This window comes from Carlito syrichta, unplaced genomic scaffold, assembly GCF_000164805.1.
Source record: "Carlito syrichta isolate Samal-C Ts95f unplaced genomic scaffold, Tarsius_syrichta-2.0.1 Scaffold169151, whole genome shotgun sequence".
NCBI classification, from domain to species: domain Eukaryota; kingdom Metazoa; phylum Chordata; class Mammalia; order Primates; family Tarsiidae; genus Carlito; species Carlito syrichta.
This window is the reverse complement of record NW_007113247.1, coordinates 81,792-98,717: the sequence shown is the minus strand read 5'-3', so window position 1 is coordinate 98,717 and position 16,926 is coordinate 81,792. Positions and strand designations below refer to the sequence as shown.

The 16,926-nt window shown below is 51.9% G+C and overlaps 4 protein-coding genes across 4 annotated transcripts in view; 3 read left to right on the top strand and 1 right to left on the bottom strand.

The window, feature by feature from the left end:
* The window catches only part of IRGQ (immunity related GTPase Q), a 4,309-nt gene extending 4,135 nt beyond the window's left edge, over window positions 1-174 (top strand). Inside the window, exon 3 of the mRNA XM_008051233.1 lies at window positions 1-174. Within this exon, the coding sequence (XP_008049424.1) occupies window positions 1-174 (174 nt within the window).
* ZNF428 (zinc finger protein 428) overlaps window positions 1-6,546 on the top strand; it is a 34,977-nt gene extending 28,431 nt beyond the window's left edge. The window contains exon 4 of the transcript XR_002481521.1: window positions 6,514-6,546. The gene's annotated coding sequence lies outside the window, so the exon portion shown is untranslated. The remainder of the gene's footprint in view (window positions 1-6,513) is intronic.
* A 1,155-nt stretch (window positions 6,547-7,701) lies between these two features.
* On the bottom strand, window positions 7,702-13,685 carry PINLYP (phospholipase A2 inhibitor and LY6/PLAUR domain containing). The gene is made up of 6 exons (XM_021709198.1): window positions 13,520-13,685; window positions 12,253-12,402; window positions 10,212-10,328; window positions 8,379-8,531; window positions 8,042-8,185; window positions 7,702-7,856 (listed from the first exon to the last, which is right to left on the bottom strand). The coding sequence occupies exons 1-6, from the start codon at window positions 13,683-13,685 to the stop codon at window positions 7,702-7,704; spliced, it is 885 nt and encodes a 294-aa protein (XP_021564873.1).
* Window positions 13,484-16,926, top strand: part of XRCC1 (X-ray repair cross complementing 1) — a 29,328-nt gene continuing 25,885 nt past the window's right edge. Inside the window, exons 1-2 of the mRNA XM_008051223.2 lie at window positions 13,484-13,734; window positions 14,428-14,520. Coding sequence (XP_008049414.1) covers window positions 13,684-13,734; window positions 14,428-14,520 — 144 coding nt within the window. The 5' untranslated portion in view covers window positions 13,484-13,683. The remainder of the gene's footprint in view (window positions 13,735-14,427; window positions 14,521-16,926) is intronic.

The following is a 16,926-nucleotide window of genomic DNA, read 5'->3' as shown; positions in this document are numbered from 1 at the left end:
GGCACCGCGGGGGGCGCGGCGCTGGGCGCGCTCTCCTTCCTGTGGCCCGCAGGTGGCGCGGCGGCGACAGGTGGCCTGGGCTACCGTGCGGCCCACGGCGTCCTGCTGCAGGCGCTTGAAGAGATGCGGGCCGACGCCGAAGCCGTACTGGCACCCCCTGATCCCACGCGGTGAGGGTGGGCGGGGGCCGGGCTTCCCCCAGCCCCAGTTAGAAGGGGGATTGGGAGCCCAGACTCTGGCATGGAATGTCTGGGCCTCTGAGGTTGAATGGGGGGAGGGTCGCTACTAAGAATGCTGGGTGCTTGAAGGGGACCCAGGTTCTTGACTTTTGGTTAGGATGTGTGACTTATAATTACCTGGATTCATGGGTCCTGGAGGGGAGTAGAGTCTGGGGATGGGACCCCTGATTTCTCTGGGAACCAGGGGACCTCACATTCGGACTCTTGTGTTCAGAAGGGAGTTGGGGACCTGGACTTGAAAAGGAGGTGTGTATTGGTCTCGTAGGGAATAGAAATTGGATGTCTAGTCCTTCAGGGGAGCAGGGGTAGGAGCCCTGTGTCCTAAGAGGAGAACGGTGACCATGACTGGGACCTGGACTCCTGCATGGGGAAGGGGGTCTGAGGCGTTGGAACTCCCGGGCTTCAGAGTCTTAGCGCGACACAGGGTCCAGGTTTCCCTGGAGGGAACGGTTTGCACACAGCCTCCCAGGTCCCCAGGGGGCTGTGGCTTTGAATCCTTATTGGGGGGTTTCTGGGGTCTCAGACTGAAGACTTCCAGGATGGCTGCGGACCCAGGTTCCCAATTCTTGGGGAGTGGGAGGTCCATCTGGAAGAGGAGTCAGGAGGCTTGTAGGAGAAAGCTGAAGACCTCTTAATCTCTCCTGGGGAATACTGCTATTTGCTCTCCAGAGGTCTAGTTGTGGGGCGGATGATCCCTCAAAAATGAGGTGGGGGGCAAGAGGTCTGAGCATGCTGGGTTCTGGGGGTAGCTGGAGACCAGGAATTTGACCCACGAAGAGGAAGGGCAGGAAACCATACCTCCGAGATATATCTCCACAAACGGTATTTGGATCTTGGCAACTGGCTCTCCCTGTGAGTTTGGCTGGGAAGGGATGTGACTGTCTTCATTTTATAGGTGCTGAGTGATTCAGGGGATCTCTGGGGAGTCTATTCCTCTGTCTCTCTTTTAGGGGTTTCTATCTTTCTGTGATCTTGGTTTCTTCTGTCATGAAAACTTAACCCTTTCTGGCCTTGGTGTTTTGTACACCTGCCTTTTTGAAAAAGCAGCTATACTGCTGCACCAGTCCAAACATTTCTCTGTGGATACCTCGGGTATCCCCAAGAGGTTCTGCCTTCTGGTGTACATAGAGGGTGCTGCAGTGAGCAGGGGACCCACAGAATGGTTGGGCAGGCTTTCCAGATCATGGGAATTTGCCAGGAGTAAGGCAAAGGCAGAAACCACAGTGTCTAGAATGTTCTAGAATGCCAACTACCCATAGGGGGAATGCCACAGGTTATAGACTTCTTTAGTGTCAAAAACAGAAAAGGAGGACCTGAGAAACCATTCAGTAGAAACTCTTGTGATAGATACTGAGAGCCAGGTCCAGAGAGCACATTCCTGAGATCAACAGCACACAGCCAGGCCCTGTGGTCTGGTCTTTGTCTTTTCTCATTCCCTGCCCTTCCCATCCCAACCTGCTTGATAGGTCTTCCTTCTGATGCAGTAGTGCATCACCCTGAGGTCGTGCCTCAGGATCTTTGTACTTGCTGTTCTCTTTCTTGCAGTGTGCTGAGCTCACAGCTTCTGGTGAATGACTCCTTGTCAGATCTCTGCTCAGAAGTCCCCTCAAAGAGGCCTTCCCTGACCACCCTAACTGAAGTAGCTCACCTCCCCCCAATAATTCATCTTGGTCAGTTGATTCCCTTTATAATTATTATGACTATCAAAAATGATGTTATTTATTTATTTACCTGTTTATTTATTTTATTTACCTGTTTATCGGCTATTGACCTGTGCCTGTCTTGTTTTCTGCTGTACCCCCAGCACCTAGGACTGTAGGTGCCTGACACAGTTGGGGGTGCTGAGTAAATATTTATTATTCAAATTCATGGATCAGTGGCAGAATGAGGACTGGAATTTAGACCATCAGCCTCTTGCTACAGGACAAGAAAAAGCAAGATGGGGAGAAAGAAGCATTGACTGGGAGAGGACACCCCCCTCTGAGGTCACGGGACCTGAAGCAAGCGCAACTTTGCTACTGTCTCCATGTAACTCGGACCAGTGCCTTATTTTTCCATCTGTGAAATGAAAGGGCTGGACAAGACCCACAAATGCTTCTGAGATGCGATTTCCCTTGACAGCTGAAGACAAGGGTAACTGATCCCAGGGACAGATACTGGAGGGCCAGTACCCTCATCTCCAGCTTGAACTCCCACCACTGACACAGTTTGTCCCATCAAAATTGAGACAGCCAAGATGGAAAAGAGTGTTTTCTCCTCAAAGCTTGTTCAGCCTTAGGGAAATGGTATTCATGTCTGTATTATGCAGTAAATGCCTTGGTACCCCTCTCCTTATCTAGCATTCAAGCCCCTCAACGTAGCAAGTCAGCCACACGAAGGAACAGGAGAACCGCAGGGCAGCACTGCCCGATAGAAACAAAATGCAAACCACGTATGTAATTATAAATTTTCTAGTGGCCACATTGAGAAAGTAAAAGGAAACAGGTTAAACTCATCTTAATGTGCTTTAACCCAGCATATTTAAAATATTCACCGGGCACTGTGGCTCATACCTGTAATCCCAGTACTTTGGGAGGCTAAGATGGGAGGATCACTTGGGGCCAGAAGTTGGAGAATAGCATTTGCAATATAGCAAGACCCTATTTTTGTTTTTGTTTTTGTTTTGAGTAGGAGTCTCACTCCATTGCCCAGGCTGGAGTGCAGTGGCATGTTCACGGCCATGGTATCCTTGACCTGCTAGGCTCAGGTGATCCTTCCGCCTCAGCCTTCTAAGTAGCTGGAACTACAAGTGCATGCCACCACCCCCAGCTAATTTTTTTGATTTATTGTAAAGAGAAGGTCTCACCAAGTTGCCCAGGCTGGTCTCGAACCCCTGGACTCAGGCAGTCTTCTCGCCTCAGCCTCCCAAAGTGCTAGGATGATAGACTTGAGCCACTGTTTCTGGCCAAGACCCTGTTTCTATTTTAAAAATTAAAAAAGAAATGTTATTCAACATGTAATTAATATATTTTAAATTAATGAGTCATTTTACATTCTTTTATGTTAAGTCTTCAAACCTTGGTGTGTATTTTACACTTACATCACATCTCAATTTAGATAAATTTTCATTGGAAGTGTTTGGCCTCTATTTTGATTTCACAAAATTCACAGTTGGAGAAGTAGATTCCCAACTTGTTGGGATTTAATTCTTTTCCAGTAACTGAGATGAGTATCAGTTTTTTCATAAAAAGTAAATAAGGCCAGGTGCAGTGGCTCATGCCTATAATCCTAGCACTGAGGAAGGCTGAGGCAAGAGGATTGCTTGAGCCTGAAGTTTGAGACCAGCCTAGGCAACATTTCAAGTGCCCCATAGTCACGTGTAGTTAGTGGCTGGCGTATGGGACCCACAGATATAGAATGCCACAGGACATTCTATTAGCATAGAATGGGTCTGACAGTCCTGACTGTGGGTGATCTTGGGCAGGTCACTCAGCAGATGGCATCTACCTCACATGGTTATGGTGAGAATTCAGTGTATGTATGGACACATGTGCATGTGCGCAAACACACACACACACACACACACAACATACCACACACACACACACACACAAAACATACCACATCCTTTCCCGAGCAGCCGAGCACACTGGGGGCTCAAACATGAGTTCCACAGCCCCTATCCCTACCCACACACTGTCAGGCCTGGGTAGCAACAAGACGACTCATCTGGGTACCTCTGTCTCACCCTGATACCTTTGTTCACAGAGGGTCCTCTTTTTCCTGCCACTTTGACATCATCTTTGATTCCATCCCATCTGACAATGCTGCCGCATGCTTTGCTGGTCTAAATTCCCTCATGCCTGCAGAAATCACACCAGAGGCCATAACTGAGAAGACAATTGTGTTTGTGTATGTCTGTGCCCATTGAAGAGTGCTGGTTGTGTTTATATAGTTGTATATATTGGCATCTTTGAGTGTCATGACTACTTTTTGGGGTGGTTGCCTTTTAAATCATGACTTTTGGTGGGATTGAGTTTTACTTTGTGAAGATTGCTAGTAAGGCATCTGTCTCTGGGTGCATCCAAGCAAAAAGATTCCCTGTGGCTGGATCACTGGCTGCTATGGAGGTCTGTGTGCATGGCCCCATAAAGCCAAAAGACCCATGAAGGCAGGAATTCAAGGAAATGTATGATGAATCTTGGTGTTACTGTCAGAAGCAAAACAGGCACAAAAACCTGGGTGAATGTACAAGACAATCTCATCACTATAGCTGAGTTTCATACATTTCTTGATGATGAAAGGAATTGTGTCCATTGAGGTGGGGAACCACGAAGGACACATTAAGGGTGTGGTCAGCTTGTGGTGCTTTTTAGAAGAATGAATAAAATTGAGTAGAAATCCCATTGTCTGTTTTTTGGGGGTTTGAAAGAAAAATAAAGATGCTTAAGTTTTTTTTTTTTTTTTGAGTCTCACTCTGCTGCCCAGGCTGGAGTACGGTAGCACAATCATGGCTCACCACAGCCTTGACGTCCTGGGCTTAGGTGATCCACAGCCTCCTGAGTAGCTGAGACTAAAAGTGTGTACCACCACACCCAACTAAGTTTTTGATATTTTATAGAGATGAGGTCTCACTATGTTACCCAGGCTGGTCTTGAATTCCTGGGCTTAAGAGATTCTCCTACTTTGGCCTTCCAAAGTAATGCTTGGGGTTTCAACAGGGCTGGAATCCTAGGCTTCAGGGTCTGAGGGAGGAAGAAGCTGAGGGTGGGGGTCCCAGGTCCTGGGATAGAGAGGAAGGGTGGGGAATCTGTCCAGGAAAGAATTCCTTGGAGTGGGGTCAAGAGATGATCTGCATCTGAGTTTTGCCACGCTGGAAGGTGTGCAGGTGGACATAGTAACTGTTTAGACATTGGGAGTTTGTGATGATGAAGCACCTCACTCTGAAATGAGCTTGCACCCCCCAATTTGTTTCACCTAACTGTAGCCATACCCTTGGATTGTCCCTTTCATCCTAACTCTAGACTTGACCATGTGATTTGCTTTGGCCACTGGGACAACAGCAAACGTAATGTGAGCAGGGGTTTGAAAAGTGTGCATGCACTGGGATTTCCTCTCTTGGTGCTCTTGGGACTACTGCCACATCGAGAAACCCAGGCTAACCTGCTGGGTGATAAAGAGACATCTGGCTTAGTCATCCTTGACCCACAACCCACAGCCAGCCAACCTTCTGGAACACCTGCCTAGCAGACTGGCAGCTGAGACCAGCAGAACTGCCCAGCTGATCCTAGACCAAGTTGCCAACCCATAGGATTATGAGCTAAATAAAATGTGATTGTTCTAAGCCCCTAAATTTTAGAGTCACTTTTTATGCAGCAAAAGAAACTGATATAGACTTGTTCTGTGTGTGATGTAGTCTTTTTCTCTCCCTCAACATGACCCAATGATTGAAATCTTAAGCTCTGCCACTTTTCATGGTGTGACCTCCAGTGGAGCAGCCTTTCTCTGAGCCTCAGATTCATCTCCAGAAAGCAAAGATGAGATTAATAGTGCCTGTCACACAGAGTTGTAGAGATAAAACGAGAAACAACCTCTAAGGGGAGGCCACTGTGTCATTCGTGCTGGTTTATAAAACATGTCCGACTCTGACTGTGGGATACTATTGCACATGCTGGTCCCTGTGTGGTTGGGGAGGGCCACGTGACTAGCTCCATCCAGTGACTTGTGCTAAGTCACTTCTGGGTCACAACATGTAACTGCCCATGGGAGACTTCCTGTGGCATAGAAACGAGCCGTGTTTGAGTTGGTGGCTGCTTGATGATGAACAGAATGCCCTGTGGATGGTGCTAAACATGTAGGGTGAGGGAGAAATTAACCTTTGGTGAATGGTCACTCATTCAGCAAATTTCCACTTCTTTCCCTCCCACCGGAAGGGAAATACATTTCTCTGCTCCATTGTTGTGGGGTTTGGCCATATGCTTGACTTAATCATTGGGCTTACCTTAATGTAAATGCACTTGGCTTTTGTGCTTCTGTGAGCTGCCAGAAACCCTTAGAAGGAAGCCACTGATCCCAGAAACTGATCCCAGAAACCCTTAGAAGGAAGAATGTGTGTTGTGATAAACATCAGTTTGGGGATGATTTTTTTTTTTTTTTGAGTTAGAGTCTCACTCTGTTGCCCAGACTGGCCTCGACCTGCTGGGCTCCGGAGATCCTTCCGCCTCAGCCTTCCGAGGAGCCGGAATTACAGGCACGTGCTACCACGCACGGCTAATTTTTTGATTTTATTGTAGAGATGAGGTCTCGCCTGCCCAGGCGGGTCTCGAACCCGCGGGCTCAGGCAATCCACTCACCTCAGTCTCCCAAAGGCGCGAGATTACAGGCTGAGCCACCGAGCCCGGCTTGGGGATGATTTTTTACACAGCATTATTGTGGTGTTGACTAATACAACTTTGTTGTTTTAAACCACTGAGGTTAGGGACTTGTTTGTTACTGTAAGATCATCTAATCTGTCCCAACTGATGCCAGTGTTTAGCACTTGCCAAATAATGGTCATTCAGTAAGTGGCAGTTGTTACGATGATTACTATTTACTCATACATAAAGATTGTTTCCAGAATCAACGCTGCCTTACAGGTGTTGGGAACTGCATTAAGTGTTCTTTAAGTTGCTTTCCATTTGACTCTTAACAAAAACCCTGTAGGGTTATAACTATTAATATCTACATTTAGCAGATAAGAGAACTGAGGCAAAAAGAGGGTAATCAGGAGAGGTGATCATGGACTTTGGAGTATGTCAGACTCAGATTCAAATCCGGGCTCTGGCCCTCCCTAGCTGTTTGACCTAAGGCAAGTGACACTCGCAGTATGTGGCTCAGTTTGTTCATCTGTAAAGTAGGGATAATATCAACTTCACAGAGTTGTGATCATGAAATGAGGTATAGCATGGAACACACTTAGCACAGGGGCCTGGCAAGGAGCAATCCCTTGATAAAAAGCAGAGCCTTCCTTGCCTCCCCTGGAAGACAGCATCTGAAGAGGAGATTGAGACCCTTCCTCTTTTTTTTTTTGAGTTGGAGCTGGAGTGCAGCGACACACACATGGCCACCGCAGCCTCGACCTGCTGGACTCAGGCGATCCTTCCACCTCAGCCTTCCAAGTAGCTGGAACTACAGGCATGTGCCACCACGCCCAGCTAGTTTTTTTGATTTATTGTAGAGATGAGGTCTCGCCAAGTTGCCCAATCGGGTCTAGAACCCCTGGACTCAGGCAATCCTCTTGCCTTCACCTCCCAAAGTAGTGGGATTTCAGGCGTGAGCCGCCACGCCCAGCTGACCCCTACTCTCTGCACCCCACATCCTGGAGAAGCATCCCATCCCAAGGACTCAGCCTTGCTCTGTTAACTCATTTAATTTAAAGGCACGCGGGGAGCTGCAGGCCAAGGGCAAATGGGGAGCTCACGTCCCAGACACATTCCTCAGTTCCTCATTCAGCCCTGCCAGGGGGCTGGGGCGCTGGAAGGCAGTCTGCCCGGCGGAGGAAGTAGAGATAAGAGGCCGAGGGCACCTCGGCCCCAGCCCTGGTGTAGCAGGCACTCTCCGTAGCGCAGCCCCGAGTGGCAAATTTGGCGTTGATGATACCTGGAAGGAGGGTTTCAGACTGTTACCAGGAACCACACCCCTTCCTGATGACCCAGGAATCCCGCCCCTCCCCCACCTCCTCACCCACTTCTCTGTAGAGGCCCCACCTCCCCTGGAGCCTGGAAGTTTGGGCTTCTAGTTCTGGGCCCCCTGTCCCCTCCTACGGAGATCCAGGCACGCCTCACCAGCCTGCACGTTGCCAGCAAAGTAGATGCAGTGGGTTTCCTGGCCAACGCAGCGGGCGGCCTGGGTCCCTGGGCACGTCTCCTGGAAGGGCGCGATGCAGGAGGGACACAGCAGGCCGTTCTCAGTCCGATTGTTCTGGGGAGCTGAGGAGGAGGATGGAGCAGGAGGTGAAGGGGGACGCCTAAGCCCTTCCCCGCAACCTCCCAACAACCCTGAGAAGCACCGGGGCTGTTAGCGGGAGCTACGTTTTACAGGTCAAGAGACTGGAGCTCAGAGCAGGCAAGGGTTTGCCCGGTGTGGCCGTGCGGGGCAGTGGCGAGCCGGGCGGGCACTCACGGGGCACGGAGCCGCGGTTGCAGCCGTCGCTCTGGCAGCAGTGCGCGTTGGACACCATGTAGTCTTTGGGGCTCATGGTGGTGGACACAAAACCCGAGTAGCAGTCGCTGAACTTCATGCAGGCCTTGTAGGTGTTCACCGACTGGTGGCCCTCTGCGGGGTGGGGGGACAGGAGGGGCGGGCACTGGGCGACACTGGCCTGGACCCCTGCCTCGAGGTTTCTCCTAATCCTACACCCACCCCCACCCCGGCCCAGTCTGGCAACTTCCCTGGGTGGTCTCTTTCAGTCCCCTGAAGCCACGCCCCCTAATCGGCCTGGGGTGGTTTATTAGGAGCCCACTCCCCTGTGGCCGGCCCCTGGGGGTCTCTTACCTCAGGGCAACCCAAATGCCTGCCCGATGTGGTCCCTTCGGCCCGCGCCATCCTTCTCTCTGTCCTGCCCGCAGTGGTCTTTTTCAGGCCACCCCTGGCCACCCCCGGCCACCCCCTGCCACCCCCTGCCGGTGTGAAGTGATCCCTTCCAGCCTTAGCTACTTTGTCCCTCCACATCCCCCCTCCGTCGTCTCCCCCAACCAACCCCAGGATGCTCCTCCTCCTGCCCCCCAACTCCTATCCCTCTCAGATTCTTCCCCGGCCACTCCTCAGACCACCCGTCCACAGCCTCCTGCTGTCCCTTTGGCTGTCCCCAAGCCTTGTATCCGGTGGTCTCTTCTTCTCCCTGCCACCTCCCCCCTTCCCCGTGGTGGTCTCTTCCAACCCAGTCCAGGGGTTGCCCCTCTTTCCGCAGCTTCTGCTCGCCCTCCCCGGGGCCCACCAAACCTTCCGGTCCTTCCTCGCCCACCGGCGCCCGCTGGGTGGGACGGCGGCACCCTCGCCCGCCCGCCTTCCTTTCACGCCCCTCCCATCGAGGGTTTCTTCCCCGGGCAGAGTCGCCCTTCGCGGCCACGGCCTCCAACCCTAGCTCTCCCCTGGCCCAGTGTCTCCCCTCCAGCAACTTCGCAAGCGCAAGCCCGCCCCGCAAGAGGTCCCTCTCAGGACCCCCTCGCTGCCACGAGGTCTGGGATGTCTTTCTCGTGTAAGTCCTGCCCCTCTTCTCTCTCCTGTCTTGCTCCTCGGCCTTCCCCACCCACCCCCAGTTTTCTTTTGCTCCACGCTTTGGGGCTATCTTCCCTCTCCAGTCTTCTGTTGCTCCCCCACCCCAACATCATCTCTCTTCGGGCCAGGAAAGGTGACTTCCCCACCACGTTGCCCAGTCAGTCCAGCCCCGCCGCCTCCCCAGCCTGCTCCTCCTCCTCCTCCTCCTTCTACTCCTCCTCCTCCTCCTCTTCCTCCTCGAACCCTCTCCCCGTCGTCCCCCTGTCCCCCTGCCTATTAGATTCCTTTCCTCTGTTAACCCCCACTGTCTTTCCTCACTAGGCTCCTACATAGGGAAGTGTCTCCTCTCTCACCCTTACCCCATTCTCCTCATGTGGACATTTCAGAATCTTTGAAGACAATGGTTCCTTTTTCTTTCTTTCTTTTTTAAAAAAAAATATTTAAGTAAGTAGAGACGGGATCTCCCTATGATGCCCAGGCTGGTCTCAACTCCTGGCCTTAAGCCACCCTCTTGCCTCAGCCTCCCAAAGTGCTGGGATCACAGGTGTGAGCCACCATGCCCGCCCAACAACGGTTCCTGTCGCACCATTTCATTATCTTTCCTCCAACTCATGATAGTCTTTCCCTCTTTCCTGCCCCCCTCTGATTTCTTCCCACACCCCATCCATCCTGAGAACCGTGTGACACCCCCCCCCCGTGGTGGTATCTTCCACGTTGGAGGCACCGCGCCCCTCATACTTGAGCTGGACTCCCCCACGAGCACCACGCATGCGTCCTTGCCGGTCTCGCAGGTCCTCATTTTTCCGCTGCACGTGGGCCCGGAGCCCCTACACACCTCACAGCTTAGTGGGCACCCTGCAGTGTAGAGAGCAGGGCTGTGGTCATGGGCGGTGTGGTTCAGACCATGACTTCCATGTTGGAGTCCAGGGCCATGGGGGCAAAGGAGGAGGGCTTTTGGGTTCCGAGGGAGGAGGACTTGCATCTCCCTGGTTTGTTGTGGGTGGGGTATTGACCCCCGCGCAGGGAACTGTCCTGAGTTTGTCAAGGTGGTGATGCCCGCAAAGTGGCTTCCAGGGCAGGGAAGCAACTCCACCACGAAGCCTGTGTACCTAATTATAAGGTTGGGGACTTTGGACGCCAGGGTCCTTCGAGAAAGCTTCTGGGCAGGGAGCGGTCGTGGGAAGGATTTCCATGGACTTCTGTGAAACTTCAGGTCCAGCTGGTTTGTTTTTGTTTTTGTTTTTTTTTGAGTCAGAGTCTCACTCTGTAGTCCAGGCTGGAGTGCAGTGGCCACTCATGGCCACGGCAGCCTCATCCTGCTGGATTCAGGCAATCCTTCCACTTTAGCCTTCCAAGTAGCTGGAACTACAGGCATGTGCCACCATGCCCAGCTAATTTTTTTATGTAGAGACGAGGTCTCACCATGTTGCCCAGACTGGTCTCGAACCCTGGGCTCAGGTAATCCTCTTGCCTTATCCTCCCAAAGTGCTGGGATTAAAGGCATGAGCCACCGCGCCTGACCCAGCTGGTTCTTAAATATGGGACTTCTGTCCTTGCAGGGGCCACATAGGTTCTGTAAACACAGGAGCTCAGGCAGGGTTACCTGCAGCTGGGGTCTGCATCCCAGGTCAAGGAGAGAGAGTAAGGATCCCGAGGGCTGAGGGCATGAACTCCTAGGTCTGGGGAAAGTAAGGCTTTCTGGGACTCCTGTGTCCAAGAGAGGAGAGGGTACTGGGGCCTGAATTCCTTAGAGTCTAAGGAGAAAATAAATCTCTCTCCTTTTTTTTTGAATCGGATTCTCACTCTGCCACCCAGCCTGGAGTGCAGGGGCATGTTCACGCCATACCACAGCCTCCAAATCCTGTGTTCAAGCAATCCTTCAGTCTTCCAAGTAGCTAGAACTACAGGTGTGTAGCACCATGCCTAGCTAATTTTTTTTAAATTGTAGAGATGAGCCGGGCTCGGTGGCTCAGCCTGTAATCCCACGCCTTTGGGAGGCTGAGGTGAGTGGATTGCCTGAGCCCGCGGGTTCGAGACCCGCCTCGGCAGGCGAGACCTCATCTCTACAATAAATCAAAAAATTAGCTGGGTGTGGTAGCGCGCGCCTGTAATTCTGGCTACTCGGAAGGCTGAGGCAGAAGGATCGCCGGAGCCCAGCAGGTTAAGCCTGCGGTGGCCGGGAGCAGCCACTGCACTCCAGTATGGGTGACAGAGTGAGACTCCAACTCAAAAAAAAAAAAAAATTGTAGAGATGAGGTCTTGCCAAGTTCCCAGGCTGGTCTCGAACCCGTGGGCTCAGGCAGTCCTCTTGCCTTGACCTCCCAAAGTGCTGGGATTACAGCCTTGAGCCACCATGCCTGTCTCTCTCATATATGTATTTGAACTAGGAAAGGTAGATTTATTAAAGGAAAGATAAGTTGTGAGGGACACAACGGGCAGGACAACAGCAAGAGCATCTGCTGTCTGTATTTTTTTTAAATGAAGATTTCCTTTTCTAAGTATGCTCCTATCTGATTTCCTAGAACTCAGATGTCTCGTTTTGGGACCCTGTCTGGGAGCCAGAGGATTCAGAGCCACCAAACCCCTCTGTCTGGGATCCAGTCACATGAGCTGCTCTCTTTTGGGAAACCCAGGCTTTCTCTTCCTTTACCCTCCGCTTCCTCCAAGAATCTGAATTCCCAGGACGCCTCCCCATTGCCCCCAAAGTCCTTGCTGAATGCTCTCGCACAGTCCTCTTTCCTGAATTCCCAGAAAGGTGTCCAGGTCCCTTTTCACTTACCGAGACCTGGAAGGGCGCAGATCAACATGAATGCCAGCAGAAAGGTCCCAGGTCTTGGGGAGTGCCACATGGTGAGTGAACCTGCTGTCCTGGGTCCCCAGCCCTTATAAGAAGCTGAGGAGGGGCGGGTCCAGAACCCAGGGCAGTCCTCTGTGGCCTCCGGGTTGGGGAGGCGGAAACAGAACCCAAAAGAAACCTGGGCATCTTGTGGTCAGCTGCCTCCTCCACAGGGTCCCAGGAGTCTGGACTTCAGCCCCCTCTTCCATCAGGACCTAAAAGGTCACTTCCTTGATTTTTCTCACCTTCCCACCGCCTATTTTGTTTGTTTGCTGGAAGACCAGGGTCAGAGTCGGGTCACTGGGTTCCCAGGAGCTGCGAGGACTGGGTTCCCTCTTCTCTCTTCCCAAGGAGGCGCCCGGCGTAGGTGGGGCCCTACCTGGGAGCGCCCAGCATGCCCAGGCTCGTCCTCGTGTGGGGGCCGGGCGCCTAGTCGCCTTCACTTTTCTTCGCGGGCTAGGCTCGCACTCCTTCTTCCATGTTTGGGCTGTCTCCAGCTCCGACCCGCCCAGGGTTGCACCCCTGGGTCTCGAGGGGACCAAACAGAAGGTTGTCTGTTAGCGGCCAGAGGCAGGCGTGGCAGGAGACAGATGTCCATACTGAGAAACTGAGGCACTCGTGGAAGCCCTCTAGGGTGGTGGTGTGCGTGCGTGGTTTGGGCGCATGCTTTGTGTTTTATTTAGGACCTTGACCCACTCGCTCTTGGCCTCAAGCCGAAGGCTGAGACGTCTGAGATTTTGTTCCTTGTGTGTGTGTGTGTGTGTGTGTGCGCGTGCGTGCAAGCAGAAGGCTGAGACGTCTGAGATTTTGTTCCGTGTGTGTGTGTGTGTGTGTGTGTGTGTGTGTGTGTGTGCGTGCGCGCGCGTGCGTGCCAGGGGGAGGGCAAGAGTGCAGCCGCTAGAGCCAGTGGGAGAAGTCCCCCTGCGGTGAGATCCGGGTTTCCTGATAAAATTCACTCCGACTTACCCATTTCCCTGCTTTCTAGGCTTCGGTGTGGGCGGGGACTCCGTCGTCCAATGAGAGCAGCGATTTTCTTCTAGGCCCCAATCATGGAGGCCGCTCCTGTTGCCAGGTGCCCAGAAAGCCGCCAAGAGTGGGGACGTCATCAGGGGGCGGGGCTAGAGAGTGGCGGGGTCAGAGAGAGGTGGGGCTGGAGGAAAAAAGCTCGTTGCTAGGCAACGCATCCCCCCGGGCTCTGGAGAAGCTCTACTGGGCATGCGCAGTGTTGACGCGAGCGCCGGCGCGCCGCGGTTTGAAAGGCCCGAGCCTCGCGCGCTTGCGCACTGAAACCCGCGCAGGCAGCGCCCCCTCCCCGCCCCCCCAATTCCGGACCCTTCCTCATCCTTCGGGCCAGGCGCAGGCCACGACGTTGACATGCCGGAGATCCGCCTCCGCCACGTCGTGTCCTGTAGCAGCCAGGACTCGGTGAGGGACCTTCCTGGGGGAGGTTGGAAGACGCGCAGGAATTAATGAAGGGAGCTCTAAGAGAACTTTTGGGGTTCTTCGTGGAAGTCCAAGAAGGGGGCATTTCCGGGAGGCTAAAATGGAATTCTGGAGAAATGTGGAATTAGAGAACTTCCGGCGTCCGTGGCACTTCCGGAGAGAAAAGGAGGACTAGGCGAGCCTCTTCGGAGAGCCCATAGCCATAGACGAACGTCAGGGGAAAGTGTCAGGGATACTGCTGGGAGCGGTGGTTCGTGCCTGTGATCCCAGCACTTTGGGAGGCGGAGGCAAGAGGATTGCCTGAGACTAGGGGTTTGAGACCATCCTGGGCAACTTGGCGAGTTCTCGTCTCTACAATAAATCATTAGCTGGGCGTGGTGGTGCCTGTCTGTAGTCCCTGCTACTCGGGAGGCTGAGGTGGAAGGATCGCCTGAGCCCAGCAGGTCAAGGCTGTGGTGGCTGTTCATGTCACTGAACTCCAGTCTGGGCGACAGAGTGAGACTCCAACTAAAAAAAAAGTTTGGGGGAAACTCACTGCAGAGTGTGGGGAGATTAAGGGCAGAGCTTAAATCTGGGGGATAGCACAGGGCTTGGGAGGACTTGAAGGAAGAGTCTGAAGCTGGAGGCCTAGATCTCATCTGTGTCCTAATTCTCCTCTCCCACTCTTATTTCCAGACCCACTGTGCAGAAAACCTTCTCAAGGCGGACACTTACCGAAAATGGCGGGCAGCCAAGGCAGGCGAGAAGACCATCTCTGTGGTCCTACAGGTGATCCTGCTGCCCCCCCCACCTCCTCCTGACTAGGAGTCTGGAGTCTCAGGGTCCAGATTCTGCTCCTGAGCTAAGTGGCAGTGGATTGCGGCACTTTCTTTTCTGGACCTCAGCTACCTTACCTGGAAAATGGGTAGCATAATCCAGTGCCCTTAAACAGAAGGGAAGGTAGACCCAAGGAGTAGGCCCAGAATGACCACAGGAATCGGTGTGTGGCCCCGGTAGTTGCTTCTACTTTCTCAGCTGAAGCAGAGTGAATCATTGCCATGTATCCCACCTCCTAAAGTCAGTGGGTTCAGGGCTGTAAGGTGTTCAGGGAGATCATCTAAGCCGATCAACTCCATTTAAAGAGAGGGGGAAAGCCGGGCTCCGTGGCTCAGCATGTAATCCCACGCCTTTGGGAGGCTGAGGTGAGTGGATTGCCTGAAGCTGCCGGTTTGAGACCTGTCTGGGAAACTTGGCGAGATCTCATCTCTACAATGAATCAAAAAATTAGCCAAGCGTGGTAGTGCATGCCTGTAGTTCCAGCTACTCGGAAGGCTGAGGTGGAAGGATCGCCGGAGCCCAGCAGGTTGAGGCTGCGGTGGCCAAGAGTGGCCACTGCACTCCAGTCTGGGTGACAGAGTGAGACTCCAACTCAAAAAAAAATAAAAATAAAAATAAAAAAATAATAAAAAGAGGTAGAAATGGGGCTGGGCGCTATGGCTCACACCTGTAATTCCTGCACTTTGGGAGGCAGAGGTGAGAGGATTGCTTGAGCCCAGGACTTCAACACCAACCTGGGCAACTTGGCGACACCTTGTCTCTACAATAAATCAAAGTAATTAGCTGGATGTGGTGGCACATACCTGTAGTTCTAGCTACTTGGAAGGTTGAGGTGGAAGGATTGCCTGAACCCAGCAGGTCGAAGCCGTGAGCGTGCCACTGCACTCCAGCCTGGGTGACAAGAGTGAGACTCCTACTCAAAAAAAAAAAAAGAAAAAGAGGGAGAGATGGAAGTGTAGGGATGGAAAACGAAGTGTCCAATCTATCCTGTTGTGGAATGCTGGCTGGATTCTTTTTGAGTGCTTTTTGTACATGCTTTCACCCAATGCACATCCTAGCCTGTGAATTTGGAAGGAGACAAGGAGGAAAGGTTATAGAATTCCAGACAGGCTGTTGCTGGCAAGAATAAGAAACTGGTGGGAGAATAGAGCTAAATGTGTTTCAGCATCTGCTCTTTGCCTATGTGTTTCACCTCCATGGTCTCTGCTCTTCAGAAGAGTGGCGTGATGTAGGGGCTCTTGTCACCCCTAATAAATAACAGGGCCAAGACTTGAGCCAACTGAGTGTTGGTGCACTTAACCACTTTGTCATACTGCTTTGAGTTCGCGCACTGGCTTTCTTGGTTTTGTCCACATCCTTTAGTTCTGAATATAGGGGTGTTGGGGGAGCAAGTTTATGTAATTGTGTTTAATACTGAACATATTCCTGCTATCTCTCTTGCTCAGTGGTTCTGAGAAAGTTTTGAATCACAGAACCTTTGGAAAATTAGTGAAAAGCTGAGGATTCTCTTTCTAGCGAAAATATACAGAACCACAAAATTTTCTGAATGATTTTAGGAGTTTAACTATCTCCTGAATCTCTAACCTAAGAACAACAATGAGAGCAAATATTATTCAGTATTACAGCCTGCCCGTGACCGTTGTACACACCCACCTCACGTGAATTAGCTCATTGAATCCTCATAAAAACCCCATGACCTAGAGTCTGTTATTATGCCCATTTTACAGATAAGGAAGCTGAGGCTCAAAGAAGGCATGCAACTTTCCTAACAGCCCATCTCTTAAACTGTGGGAGATACAGGTTTTTGACAATTTAGTCTTGGGACCTGAGCTCTCCCTCTTACTCACTCTCAGACCTCAGGCAAATTGTTTCACTTCTCTAAACCTGTTTTCTCGTCTGTCCTTTGGGAATAACGACATCCAAGTCCAGGGTTGTTGTGAAAATTCAGTGACATAATGTCTGCAGAAAGTACTCTGTCAACATGTAGGTGTTTGTGTAAAGGGAGGGATTTGTGGTTTTTGTTTTTGTTTTTGTTTTTGTTTGAGTTGGAGTCTCACTCTGTTGCCCAGGTTGGAGTGCAGTGGCATGCTCACGGCCACTGCAGCCTCACAGTTGCATGCTCATGGCCACTGCAGCCTCCACTTGCTGGGCTTAGGTGATTCTTCTGCCTCAGCCTTCCAGGTAACTGGAACTACAGGTGCGTGCTACCACACCTGGCTTATTTTCTTGAACTACTGTAGAGACAAGTCTCACCAAGTTGCCCGGGCTGGTCTCAAACCCCTGGGCTCAGGCAGTCCTCTCACCTCAGTCTCCCAAAGTTTTGGGATTACAGACTGAGCCACTGCACCTGGCCTTTTT

What these genes read in the sequence shown, in the direction of transcription:
- PINLYP (XM_021709198.1), bottom strand. Translation starts at nt 13,685, where the DNA reads ATGTCAACGTCGTGGCCTGCGCCTGGCCCGAAGGATGAGGAAGGGTCC. An exon ending in CGTGGGGGAGTCCAGCTCAA is followed by an intron (nt 8,532 to 10,211) that starts GTATGAGGGGCG and finishes CCCACCCCGCAG; the next exon opens with AGGGCCACCAGTCGGTGAAC. An exon ending in TGCTGGCAACGTGCAGGCTG is followed by an intron (nt 7,857 to 8,041) that starts GTGAGGCGTGCC and finishes CCCTCCTTCCAG; the next exon opens with GTATCATCAACGCCAAATTT.